Raw genomic sequence first — 13,263 nt, 5'->3', positions numbered from 1 at the left:
GTCTCCGTTGTGGTATTTTAGGCTTCATAATGCGCCACACATTTTCAATGGGAGACAGGTCTGGACTACAGGCAGGCCAGTCTAGTACCCGCACTCTTTTACTTTGAAGCCACGTGATGTAACACATGGCTTGGCATTGTCTTGCTGAAATAAGCAGGGGCGTCCATGGTAACGTTGCTTGGATGGCAACATATGTTGCTCCAAAACCTGTATGTACCTTTCAGCATTAATGGCGCCTTCACAGATGTGTAAGTTACCCATGTCTTGGGCACTAATACACCCCCATACCATCACAGATGCTGGCTTTTCAACTTTGCGCTTATAACAATCCGGATGGTTCTTTTCCTCTTTGGTCCGGAGGACACGAGGTCCACAGTTTCCAAAAACAATTTGAAATGTGGACTCGTCAGACCACAGAACACTTTTCCACTTTGTATCAGTCCATCTTAGATGAGCTCAGGCCCAGTGAAGCCGACGGCGTTTCTGGGTGTTGTTGATAAACGGTTTTCGCCTTGCATAGGAGAGTTTTAACTTGCATTTACAGATGTAGCGACCAACTGTAGTTACTGACAGTGGGTTTTTGAAGTAATCCTGAGCCCATGTGGTGATATCCTTTACACACTGATGTCGTTTGTTGATGCAGTACAGCCTGAGGAATCGAAGGTCACGGGCATAGCTGCTTACGTGCAATGATTTCTCCAGATTCTCTGAAACCTTTGATGATATTACGGACCGTAGATGGTGAAAACCCTAAATTCCTTGCAATAGCTGGTTGAGAAAGGGTTTTCTTAAACTGTTCAACAATTTGCTCACACATTTGTTGACAAAGTGGTGACCCTCGCCCCATCCTTGTTTGTGAATGACTGAGCATTTCATGGAATCTACTTTTATACCCAATCATGGCACCCACCTGTTCCCAATTAGCCTGTTCACCTGTGGGATGTTCCAAATAAGTGTTTGATGAGCATTCCTCAACTTTATCAGTATTTATTGCCACCTTTCCCAACTTCTTTGTCACGTGTTGCTGGCATCAAATTCTAAAGTTAATGATTATTTGCAAAACAACAAATGTTTATCAGTTTGAACATCAAATATGTTGTCTTTGTAGCATATTCAACTGAATATGGGTTGAAAATGATTAGCAAATCATTGTATTACGTTTATATTTACGTCTAACACAATTTCCCAACTCATATGGAAACGGGGTGTGTAGTAGATTGCACAGTACAGTACGTATTCCGTACAATTGACCACTAAATGGTAACACCCGAATAAGTTTGTCAACTTGTTTAAGTCGAGGTCCACGTTAATCAATTCATGGTATAAATATATACTATCAGCACAATACAGTCATCACACAAGTTAATCATCAGAGTATATACATTGAATTATTTACAATTTTTACAATCCGGGGGGTGGGATGTGGGGGTTAGGTTTGGTTGATATCAGCACTTCAGTCATCAACAATTATATCATCTGAGAAATGGACATTGAAACAGTGTAGGACTGACTTCGTAGGATGTGTACAGCGAGCAGTGAACATAGTGAGCTCAGAAAGCATAAGAACAAGTATATAAATGTGATTATTTACATTTGATTATTTACATTTGATTAATTACAATCCGGGGAGGTGGGATGTGGGGGGGTTGAGGGTGTTAGTCTAGGGTTGTAGTTGCCTGGAGGTGTTCTTTTAGTGAAGTGAAGTGAATTATATTTATATAGCGCTTTTCTCTAGTCACTCAAAGCGCTTTACATAGTGCAACCCAATATCTTTTAGTGCGGTTTTGAAGGAGGGTTGAGATGCATTTTCTTTTACACCTCTTGTGTATATTGATGTGGCATAGAAGGAGAATGAGTTAAGACCTTTGTAAGATCGGAATCTGGGTTTAACGTGGTTTGTGGAGCTCCCCCTGGTGTTGTGGTTATGGCGGTCATTTACGTTATGGAAGTAGTTTGACATGTACTTCGGTATCAGGGAGGTGTAGCGAATTTTATAGACTCGGCCATGGCCTACCTAGACTGTACAATTTGTCCCTTAGCGTCTTCAGCTGCAGCCTGTATTTCCTGCACTCCACATGCTGCACATTTTCAACAACAAGAACTAGAACAATCCTTTGTTCTATGGTGTTGCAGCATGCCCAATTATTTGACATTTAAAACATCTTAAGGGAGCAGGTATACATTCTCTAACATCACAACTCATGAATCCCAGCATTACTTGTTTAGGGAAAGCGTCTTTAAACTCCAGCATTACCGATAAATTGTCTGATGTGACACCATTTCTACTCATTTGTAGTCGTTTTTGCCGTTGTCACCCTCCCTCCCCTCACTTCATTTGGGATCACCTCCATTGAAACTGTCAACGGTACCGGTCTAACTCCTCTGAGTTTGGCTGCACTACGAGGGACACGTACATTTACTCTTTGCTTATCCACCTTAGCGGTGCGTAGTAGCGAGTCTCTCTGTGCTTCATCTTTAGCAAAAATCAGCAGCCTTCTGTTGCTAAAGAATTTGGCAAACTTGATTTTGCTTTTGAGCTTTTCTGTCTCTTTTGCTATCGTGATTGGATGAAATTGCACTGCTTCCTCTATAAACGTCATCATGACTTTCCATTCAGCTTTTTTAGATTTAATGTCAGACCTGCTGGCTTTTACCTTTCTTTCCGCTACCGTACCTCAGAACTCTGATCCAGAGCTGTCACTCAGCGGAGTAATGCTTCTGTCATTCCTTGTAACTTCCTGCCAAGCCATATCCTCATTCCCTCCGTTCGTACTATCACCCATGTTGGATACATTCACAGTGTAGTTGTCAAAGTGACAGCAATCAACATTCGTTAATTTATGTAATTATATCCTAGAAATGGGATTTATGGGTCTTTGAAAGGGGTCGGATCTTGAAGAACCGTTCAGAAGGCTGGCTCGTTATTATTTTTAGAAGTAACTTAATTATTTTTGTTTATCAAGAACACAATCACAGTGAACAGTTATGAGATTCGGATAAAACAAATTCAAACCTACACGATTGGTGGGAATAAATCTGAAACAATAATCACTTAATTTGGTCTATGTTTTCCTTGTACACATTCCAAAAGGTGGCACCATATACACACACACACACACATATATATATATATATATATATATATATAATATAATAATATAATATATCAGTATATATTATATACTGTATATATAATATGTAAATATTACATATATGTTATTATATTTTATATTTATATTTATACAGCGCTTTTCTCTAGTGACTCAAAGTGCTTTTACATAGTGAAACCCAATATCTAAGTTACATTTAAACCAGTGTGGGTGGCACTGGGAGCAGGTGGGTAAAGTGTCTTGCCCAAGGACACAACGGCAGTGACTAGGATGGCGGAAGCGGGGACCGAACCTGGAACCCTCAAGTTGCTGGCACGGTCACTCTACCAACCGAGCTATACCACCCATGTTATGTTTTATATTGCTACTATGGTACATTTTTAGTCTACTTTATATCTTTTGTTTTCGCCCTCTTTTGGTGCGCTTGTGTGCATTATCCTTTCCATCCTTTATAACTGAGCTACTGAGTGGAACAATTTCCCTTGTGGATCATTACATTTTGTCTAAGTCTAAGTCTATCCCATATGCATATGTGGAGGGAAGTGCGTCAGCACGCCTGCAAGAGCAAAGGTCACCGCCTCTGGCAATGGTGTCGAGGGCGGAGCACCATCAGCTAGGGGCGGGGCATGACACAGCTGGCAGGTGATTAGATTTCACAGGTGGTACGTGTTAATCTAATCATCTGTTGTCTTTAACGGTAAGCAGCCGGGAGCAGAGCAAAGGAGAGGATTGGGAGTGACGGCAACGTCACGACATGCCGAAAGACCTTTTGAAAATCTTGTTAAAAACATTAAAACTTTGTTAAACCTGCACGATTGGCTCTTGTGACGTGATATCCGTGGAACGGGTAGGGACCGACTTCCACAGCATGACAATGAGATAACTATTTCTGGGGGGAAAAAACTGTAGTACGCAAAAACATACAAATGATAGATACAAATAATGTCTGACAAGACAAAAAAGCGAATGACAAATTGTACTACTTAACCTGGTGTTTACATCTAAACTACTTTACAAAATCTATCCATCCATTTTCTACCGCTTATTCCCTTCAGGGTCGCTGGAGCCTATCTCAGTTACAATCGGGTGGAAGGCGGGGTACACCCTGGACAAGTCGCCACCTCATCGCAGGGTCATCACAGATAGGCAGACAACATTCACACTCACATTCACACACTAGGGCCAATTTAGTGTTGCCAATCAATCTATCCCCAGGTGCATGTCTTTGGAAGTGGGAGGAAGCCGGAGTACCCGGAGGGAACCCACGCAGTCACAAGGAGGACATGCAAACTCCACACAGAAAGATCCCGAGCGCAGGATCGAACCCAGGACCTTCGTATTGTGAGGCAGACGCACTAACCCCTCTTCCACCATGCTGCCCACTTTACAACATGCCCGGGAAATTTATATTGGAATGCCTCGCAAACAAACGGCTCGTAACTACGAATCGGTTCCCACCGTACACTTAAAAGAGTCGTTCAAAAGACTTGACTCATTCGCAAATGTCACACATGTATTGTATCAAATACAAGATATTAATGCTTAGTCCGATATGTATAGTTTTGAGAAAGTACAGTATTGTTTGTTTAATACATATCCGACTTTTTGCATTACTGTTTGTATTTTATCCATGTGAGAAGTGCTAAGTAAACAAAATGTAATTACTTACTTTACTCAAAACTAAGCATACCTATCTTTGGAACAGCAAAATATTTGATAAAAGCTCAAATGAATGATATTGCAAAACAATGCCTCGTCTTAAAAGGTTTTAATAGATATGATGCAGACACTGCTTTCTGTTGTGCGTTTCTTGAAAAGTAAACATTTGCACTCCAATAGATGCGCCTTGCATTTTTATTTAACATCATGCACAAAGCCAATAAACTGTCCGTAGCTGCTTAAATGGAATACGTATTTACTAGTCCAGTATTGAAGAAATAAGCTAGCACTGAGATGAGGAACCAACCCGACACAAAAACATCAACAACGAAACGTTTTTCAAACAGCCCGTAATGTCTGTGTGTGTTTTAAGGACATTTACTGTATGTGCCGGTAAGCCAATCATCCAGATCTTCTAAAATATACCATCAAATATCCCAATCAACGCTTCCTCTTCTTTGCTGCTGAAAATAGAGGGTGGAAAAGTGAAAAGAATCAATTTGTCATGGCACTCAGTGTATAAGCATTGCAATTAAATTTGCCTCTACCTGCTGCTGTCAGCCTGCACGGTGGCATCAATCGTTGTGAAGAAATCAAATCGCTGAGCTTGTGGAACCACACAGTTTGCGGTTTTTCTTTCTGGTGCTCTCATTGTCATCCCTTCACTTAACATGTTTGGATTCTGCAAATTAACAGAAATGTTTCAATTATATCAAGGACAATTTCGATTTATCGGGGTTAAGGTCCGCACTAGAGATGTCCGATAATATCAGACTGCCGATATTATCGGTTGATAAATACTTTAAAATGTAATATCGGAAATGATCGGTATCGGTTTCAAATGACTTTTTAAAACGCCGCTGTACGGAGTGGTACACGGACGTAGGGAGAAGTACAGAGCGCCAATAAACCTTAAAGGCACTGCCTTTGCGTGCCGGCCCAATCACATAATATCTACGGCTTTTCACACACACATGTGAATGCAAATCATACTTGGTCAACAGCCATACAGGTCACACTGAGGGTGGCCGTATAAACAACTTTAACACTGTTACAAATATGCGCCACACTGTGAACCCACACCAAACAAGAATGACAAACACATTTCGGGAGAACATCCGCACTGTAACACAACATAAACACAACAAAACAAATACCCAGAACCCCTTGCAGCACTAACTCTTCCGGGACGCTACAATATACACCCACCGCTACGCCCTACCCCCCTGCCCCCCAACCCCGCCCACCTCAACCTCCTCATGCTCTCTCAGGGAGAGCATTTCCCAAATTCCAAGCTGCTGTTTTGAGGCATGTTAAAAAAAATAATGCACTTTGTGACTTCAATAATAAATATGGCAGTGCCATGTTGGCATTTTTTTCCATAACTTGAGTTGATTTATTTTGGAAAACCTTGTTACATTGTTTAATGCATCCAGCGGGGCATCACAACAAAATTAGGTATAATAATGTGTTAATTCTACGACTGTATCAGTGACGTGCGGTGAGGTTGATGGCTGGTGAGGCACTGACTTCATCACAGTCAGATTTACAAACATATGAACCCTAAAGAGTATCTTATTCACCATTTGATTGGCAGCAGTTAACGGGTTATGTTTAAAAGCTCATACCAGTATTCTTCCCTGCTTGGCACTCAGCATCAAGGGTTGGAATTGGGGGTTAAATCACCAAAAATGATTCCCGGGCGCGGCGCCGCTGCTGCCCACTGCTCCCCTCACCTCCCAGGGGGTGATCAAAGGGATGGGTCAAATGCAGAGGACAAATTTCACCACACCTAGTGTGTGTGTGACAATCATTGGTACTTTAACTTGACTTTAACTTTACACATACAAACTGTAGCACACAAAAAAGCACATTTAATAAAAAAACGTTATTATGGTCTTACCTTTACTTATAAATAAAGTCCATGCGCCGCTGTTGTGCCGGATAATGCATCCCCGGCGTAGAATGCACCCCCTGACGGGAGTGTTATATCAACTAAAGCCCACACTTAAAGTTTCCACGTGCAAGATTGAATATATTTAAAAAAGTTATTTAATAAGAAGCCAAAAAGTGCAAAAAGAATAATGTTCGTGTTGGAGGAGTTGTGAATGAATGAAATATGAAATCCGTGCTGCAGTCTGCAGGTGTACCTAATGTTGTGGCCCAGCAGCGACTGCAGCACGGATTTCATATTTCAGTCATTCACAACTCCTCCAACACCTCTGTTTGCTGAATGTATAGATCAAATACATATCTGACAAATAGGAATGAGTTTGGACAACTACACGCACACGTCAAGAACTGCAGTGTACCTCGCATCGAGGATGCCCTCGTACTCTGGCAGCTGTCGCATGAAACTTGCGTTCGGTCGTGTGATGCTCCTCTTTTCCTTGACAAAGTTGTATGCCTTCTCTAGCGACCAGCCGAACTCTTTCATTGCATAAGCAATGACTGTGGAGGCGGATCGGCTGATGCCCATCCGTGCTGCAGTCTGCAGGTGTACCTAATGTTGTGGCCCAGCAGTTATTCACAACTCCTCCAACACGAACATTATTGTTTTTGCACTTTTTGGCTTCTTATTGAATAACTTTTTTTTAAATAGATTCAATCTTGCACGTGGAAACTTTAAGTGTGGGCTTTAGTTGATATAACACTCCCGTCAGGGGGTGCATTCTACGGCAGGGGTGCATTATCCGGCACAACTCTACCACCAGGAGGCGAGATTACTGCGTGCCTCACACAGTGCGTCTTCGCAGCCGTTTTATGATTGCTCAGCACAAGAAATACGTTACACACATACAGTTGTTGACAAAATACACTGTACATTATATACCTCAGCTAACTAAACTATGGAAATGTATAATATAATTCATATAGCAATACGGTCTCACTGCACAGCAGGCCAGCAGTTAGCCGAGTCATTGCGCAATCCATGGTGAGGCTCAACTCAGTGATGTGCCTCAACTGGCTGCTGACTCACCGCAAGTCTCTTCTCAGTATTTGAACGGCAAATGTGAAAATTCAGCGATTTTGAATAAAAATAATCTAAAACTGGTGAACTGGTAAAACTTTTTTTCTTTTTACATTTCTTTTCTTTCCATGATGGCACGTGAGGCCCCGCCTCACCTGCCTCCCCTGACTGCACGTCACTGGACTGTATATATCGGTATCGGTTAATATCGGAATCGCTAATTAAGAGTTGGACAATATCGGAATATCGGATATCGGCAAAAAAGCCATTATCGGACATCTGTAGTCCGCACCATTAAGAGCCACTATTTTGCTTACATTTAAAATATTCTGAAAAGTGTTGTTAGAGTTACCAATAAATATAACTGTAGAGATCAATGTCAAAATCAATTTGGACAAATAGTCAAATTACCGTATCTCTCTTGTGATATTTTTTTTAATGGTGCAAAATGAAGTAAAAAAGCTCATTCAAACCACTTAGCCAACCCATTAAAGCAACTAGCATATTCTGTATATGTCCTGACTGTATTTCAATACGGTTGAGTTTATTAAGGTTGGCAATTTGTAACATTATCAATTTACATGCAATAAAATGATTATTGCACAGGTTTATTATTGTATGCAGAGCATCTACTACACCTTGGCATGAACCCACCTTTGTCTGGTTGTCATGTCTGCTTGTGATAGGTGAGGGTCCAGGGTGAAGTTGGTCTAATACAGGCCGGGAAATGGACCTGTGAAATTTAACAAATAAAAAATGCTTTTAGCTGCTAGGCTTTTATTCCCCATAAAAAACATAACATAAAAAAATACCTTAGTGGGTGCCTGGCAGTGGTTCCACGTGGTGATGTAACAATGAAACCTGCACATGCAAATGTAGATTTCATTATTGCTTTATTGTGTGTGCATTATTGTAGAGGTGATAGTGATGATTTACAAGTCAGAAAAATAGAAAAATGTTGTTACGGTCCATCCATCCATTTTCTACCGCTTGTTACGGTCCATCCATCCATTTTCTACCGCCTGTCCCTCTCGGGGTTGCAGGGGTGCTGGAGCCTATCCCAGCTGCACTCAGGCGGAAGGCGGTGTACACCCTGGACAATTGTCCACCTCATGTCAGATACACGACATTCACACTCACATTCACACTAGGGACCATTTAGTGTTGCCAAGCAACCTATCCCCAGGTGCATGTCTTTGGAGGTGGGAGGAAGCCGGAGTATCCGGAGGGAACCCACGCAGTCACAAGAAGAACATGCAAACGCCACACAGAAAGACCCCGAGCCCGGGGATCGAGCCCAAGACCTCCTTATTGTGAGGCACACGCACTAACCCCTGTTCCACCGTGCTGCTTGTTGTTACAATGTTAGATAAAATTCATGTTAAACAATGCCAAAACATGAAATCATAAGGTTCATGCAATTGGTTGTGAGCTTGTTTTGTTTGCCTCTGAACATTGTGTTTTTCAGAGTATTTATTTTTACAATTGGCCATTGGTGACATTTGGAACTCCCAGTAAATTCTCTCTGCCTGCATAGCCCCTCTTCTCTCCTCAGCTACTGTATCTGTGCTGCAGTGTGTCATTCCTTCTCGTCTCATGCCCTGCCAGCCTGCTCTGATGTCTATAAAACAATAATATTTTTGTGTTATTTGACCACGACATCTTACAACAGACTGTTTAAAGTAGAAAACATTGACTGGTAGCCGCCATTGCGACGTCACATTACTGCTTGGTTTGATGGCCCACATCATCTAATCATGGCATGTGCACAATAGCACCAACATGCAGTGAGACCAATGTTGGTAAATGCTGCTTATTTACATCCGTCTCCGTATCAACCGGAAAGTGGGCATGTGAGACCTACGAATATACATACTGTTTTTGAAATGTGTTTTTGACCGTGTCTGAAAAACAAAATAGCAGTGATGTTTATCTTCAAGATTTATCATTAACAGTGTACATTTTCGCCCGATTGTAGCTGAGATAGGCTCCAGCGCCCCCCGCGACCCCGAAGGGATTAAGCAGTAGGAAATGGATGGATGGATGGATTTTTAAAATATAAATTATGATACTTTTGGAGAGGGTGTGCCTTGAGGTGTTTAATTTGCAATCCACACACGAAGTGTAGGCGCCATGTCTGGTTATGGAAATTTATTTTTTTATGATTGAATCAATCCAGTATTTATGTTTGGTAACCCCCGAGCATAAATTCAGTATTTACTTTGTTTATTAAAGGTACTTGGCTGAAATATCGGTTTTGAAATTGGTACTGTACCTCTGAGAGTGAGGGCTGATTGCTGCCTTCGAGCCATTACCGCCCCATAGCCCTCACATCCATAATTATGAAGTGCCTGGAGAAACTGCTGCTTCACATCATCCTTCCAGTTGTCACCCCACACCTGGACCCCCTCCAATTTGCCTACAGGGCCAGGAGGGGCACAGAGGATGCTGTGGCCTGCCTGCTGCATCTCCTCCTCCAGCATCTGGACTCCCCAAGCAACTTTGCCAGGATCCTCTTCGTGGACTTCAGCTCCGCCTTCAACTCCCTACAGAAGCATCTACTGATCCGGAAACTACACCAGCTCAACATCCCCCCTCAGCTGATCCACCTCACCCACAACTTCCTCACCGACCGATTGCAAGCAGTAAGGGTGGGCTCAAGCACATCCCCGATGCTTACCATCAACACCGGGGTCCCACAGGGATGTGTGTTAAGCCCTTTCCTGTACACACTCTACACCAATGACTGCTGTAGCATCTCACCCACCACAACATACTTAAAATACTCAGATGACACAGCCATTCTCGCACTCCTCTCCAACAGTCAATCCATCCTGGACTATCATAACACAGTCAAACATTTCACAGAGTCATGCACAGCCAGTTATCTGGAAATCAATGTCAACAAAACAAAAGAAATATGGTTCAACCCCCCCTCACCTCAGAACCCCATCATCATAAACACACAAACAGTTAAAACATTTGACACTTTCAAATACCTGGGCGTAACCTTGGACAATAAACTCACCTTTGATCAGCACACCACGGACATTCAAAAAAGAAGTCAACAAAGACTGTCAGCCATCCGAAAACTTAAAGGACTATACTTTGCACCTCATCTCCTGTTATTACTTTACCAAAGCATTGTTCAACCCATCCTTCTGTACTGTTCCACATGTTTTTTCACCATGCTTTCTGTAACCAACCGTACCAAACTCACACGCATTACAAACATAGCAGCTAAAATCATCGGCCTACCCACACCCAACATTTCAGACTTAAACCACAGGTCCATCACCCGACTGGCAAAAACAATAGTCCAGGATATCACTCACCCACTACACCAATACATCATCCCACTACCATCAGGGCGCAGGCACAGAACTATCAAATTCCGTAGGGCCCGCCTCAGGAAAAGCCTTATCCCTGCAGCTATAGCCGCCCTTAACAGCAGGCCCGGCCGACCCGTCTGACAAGCCTGTAAATGTGTGTTAGTCTTGTATGATGTCTTTTTGTTATTTCTTTTGTGTGTGATGTGTAATGTCTAGTGTTTAAATGTACGGCAGTGACAATGAATTTCCCCAAGGGGACCAATAAATCTAAATCTAAATCTAATCTAAATCTAGATGTGGTTTGTTTGGTACAATTAAGGGAGTCTCGCGCTTTTTCTGACCATGTATTACATGTACTACAAGTGGACTGGGATGTTGTTTTTGAGTTTGTTTGACATGGAATGGGGAATACTGTAAGCAGGATTGCCTGTCACAACTAAAAATGTGATGTATGTTTTATTTTAGTTTAAATAAATGTACAGCAATGCAACTGGCAAACTTGAAACTTTACTGTCAGCCGTCAGCTCCTCTTACCAAGGAAATATTTGAAGTTTTTACTGACGAACCCTACAATTTTTAGTCAGAAAAACCACGAGACTCTCTTAATTGTGACAAAGATGAAACATTTATCTCCACCTGGCCCGAATGAAGCAATCAGCCCACACACTCTCAAAGGGACAGTCGCAATTTGAAACAACGTCATTCTTCAGCCAAGTCTCTTAAATATACTCAAATTAAATACTGAATACATGCTAGGGGTTATAGTTAGAATTCTAATGATTATAATACAAATTATTATTATTCCAAAAAATCTCCCTGCATTAATTCAGTAATAAAAATTACATTTCCATAACCAGATATGACGCCACTTCGAAACTTGTCAAGAACGTGACTATAGAGCAAAATGCACACCTAAAACATATCCAATACATAATATAATATATAGACCATGGGTGTCCAAACCTTTTGAAGCTGACTGCATGTAAAGTTACTATATACCATACTTGCCAACCTTGAGACCTCAGATTTCGGGAGGTGAGGGGCGGGGCGGGGCGTGGTTGGGGGCATGGTTAAGAGGGGAGGAGTATATTTACAGCTAGGATTCACCAAGTCAAGTATTTCATATATATATATATATATATATATATATATATATATATATGTATGTATATATAAGAAATACTAAGTCAAGTATTTCATATATATATATATACATACAGTATATATATATATATATATATATATATATATATATATATATATATATATATATATATATATATATATATATATATATATATATATATATATATATATATAATAAAATAAATACTTGAATTTCAGTGTTCATTTATTTACACATATACACACACATAACACTCATCTACTCATTGTTGAGTTAAGGGTTGAATTGTCCATCCTTGTTCTATTTGTCACGATTTTTCTAACCATGCTGAACACCCTCTCTGATGATGCATTGCTGTGTGGCACGCAAAAAGTGCTTTCATCAAATGCACTAGATGGCAGTAATGTCCTGTTTAAGAGTGTCACAACATTGCTGTTTACGTCAGACGAACTGCTTTACGGTAGACGAAAACGTGACTGCTGTTGTTGTGTGCTGTTGTCGCGCTGGGAGGACGTTAATGAAACTGCCTAACAATAAACCCACATAAGAAACCAAGAACTCGCCCTCGATCATTCTACAGTTATAACGTGATTGGGCAGGTACGCTGTTTATATTGTGTGCCTGAATTTCGGGAGATTTTCGGGAGAAAATTTGTCCCGGGAGGTTTTCGGCAGAGGCGCTGAATTTCGGGAGTCTCCCGGAAAATCCGGGAGGGTTGGCAAGTATGCTATATACATACGTATATACATACAAACATATATATATATATATATATATATATATATATATATGTATAGCTTATACATATGTATGTGTAGATACATATTATAATGATAATGAATATATCATTAATAATTATTATAATTGGATATTAAGAGTATGTAAAAGTTTGACTCCTACCTTGTTTACTTTTGTGACGACTTCCTTAAAGTTTTGTAATCAATCAGAAATATCAAGCAGCTAAAATGCATCAAACATGGAGAAGTTTGGAGAGTGTTTTGCATTTTCCCCACCATGCATTGCAGGGAATTTAAATGGGTTTAACTTTGATTTATGTGTAGCGCT

General features: G+C 41.0%; 1 protein-coding gene across 5 annotated transcripts in view; it reads right to left on the bottom strand.

The window, feature by feature from the left end:
• Positions 1 to 4,881: 4,881 nt before the first annotated feature.
• Positions 4,882 to 13,263, bottom strand: part of hfm1 (helicase for meiosis 1) — a 69,637-nt gene continuing 61,255 nt past the window's right edge. For 4 of the 5 annotated variants that reach the window (XM_061940997.2, XM_061941016.2, XM_061941033.2 and 1 more), the window contains 4 exons: positions 8,553 to 8,601; positions 8,395 to 8,473; positions 5,318 to 5,451; positions 4,882 to 5,233 (listed from right to left, as the gene is read on the bottom strand). In XM_061940997.2, coding sequence (XP_061796981.2) covers positions 5,185 to 5,233; positions 5,318 to 5,451; positions 8,395 to 8,473; positions 8,553 to 8,601 — 311 coding nt within the window. In that variant the 3' untranslated portion in view covers positions 4,882 to 5,184. The remainder of the gene's footprint in view (positions 5,234 to 5,317; positions 5,452 to 8,394; positions 8,474 to 8,552; positions 8,602 to 13,263) is intronic. The other variant, XM_061941008.2, reaches the window with a different exon arrangement.

This window comes from Nerophis lumbriciformis, linkage group LG03 (genome assembly GCF_033978685.3).
Source record: "Nerophis lumbriciformis linkage group LG03, RoL_Nlum_v2.1, whole genome shotgun sequence".
Lineage (NCBI taxonomy): Eukaryota > Metazoa > Chordata > Actinopteri > Syngnathiformes > Syngnathidae > Nerophis > Nerophis lumbriciformis.
Note: the sequence above shows the minus strand (reverse complement) of the source record. Positions and strands in the feature narration are given on the sequence as shown.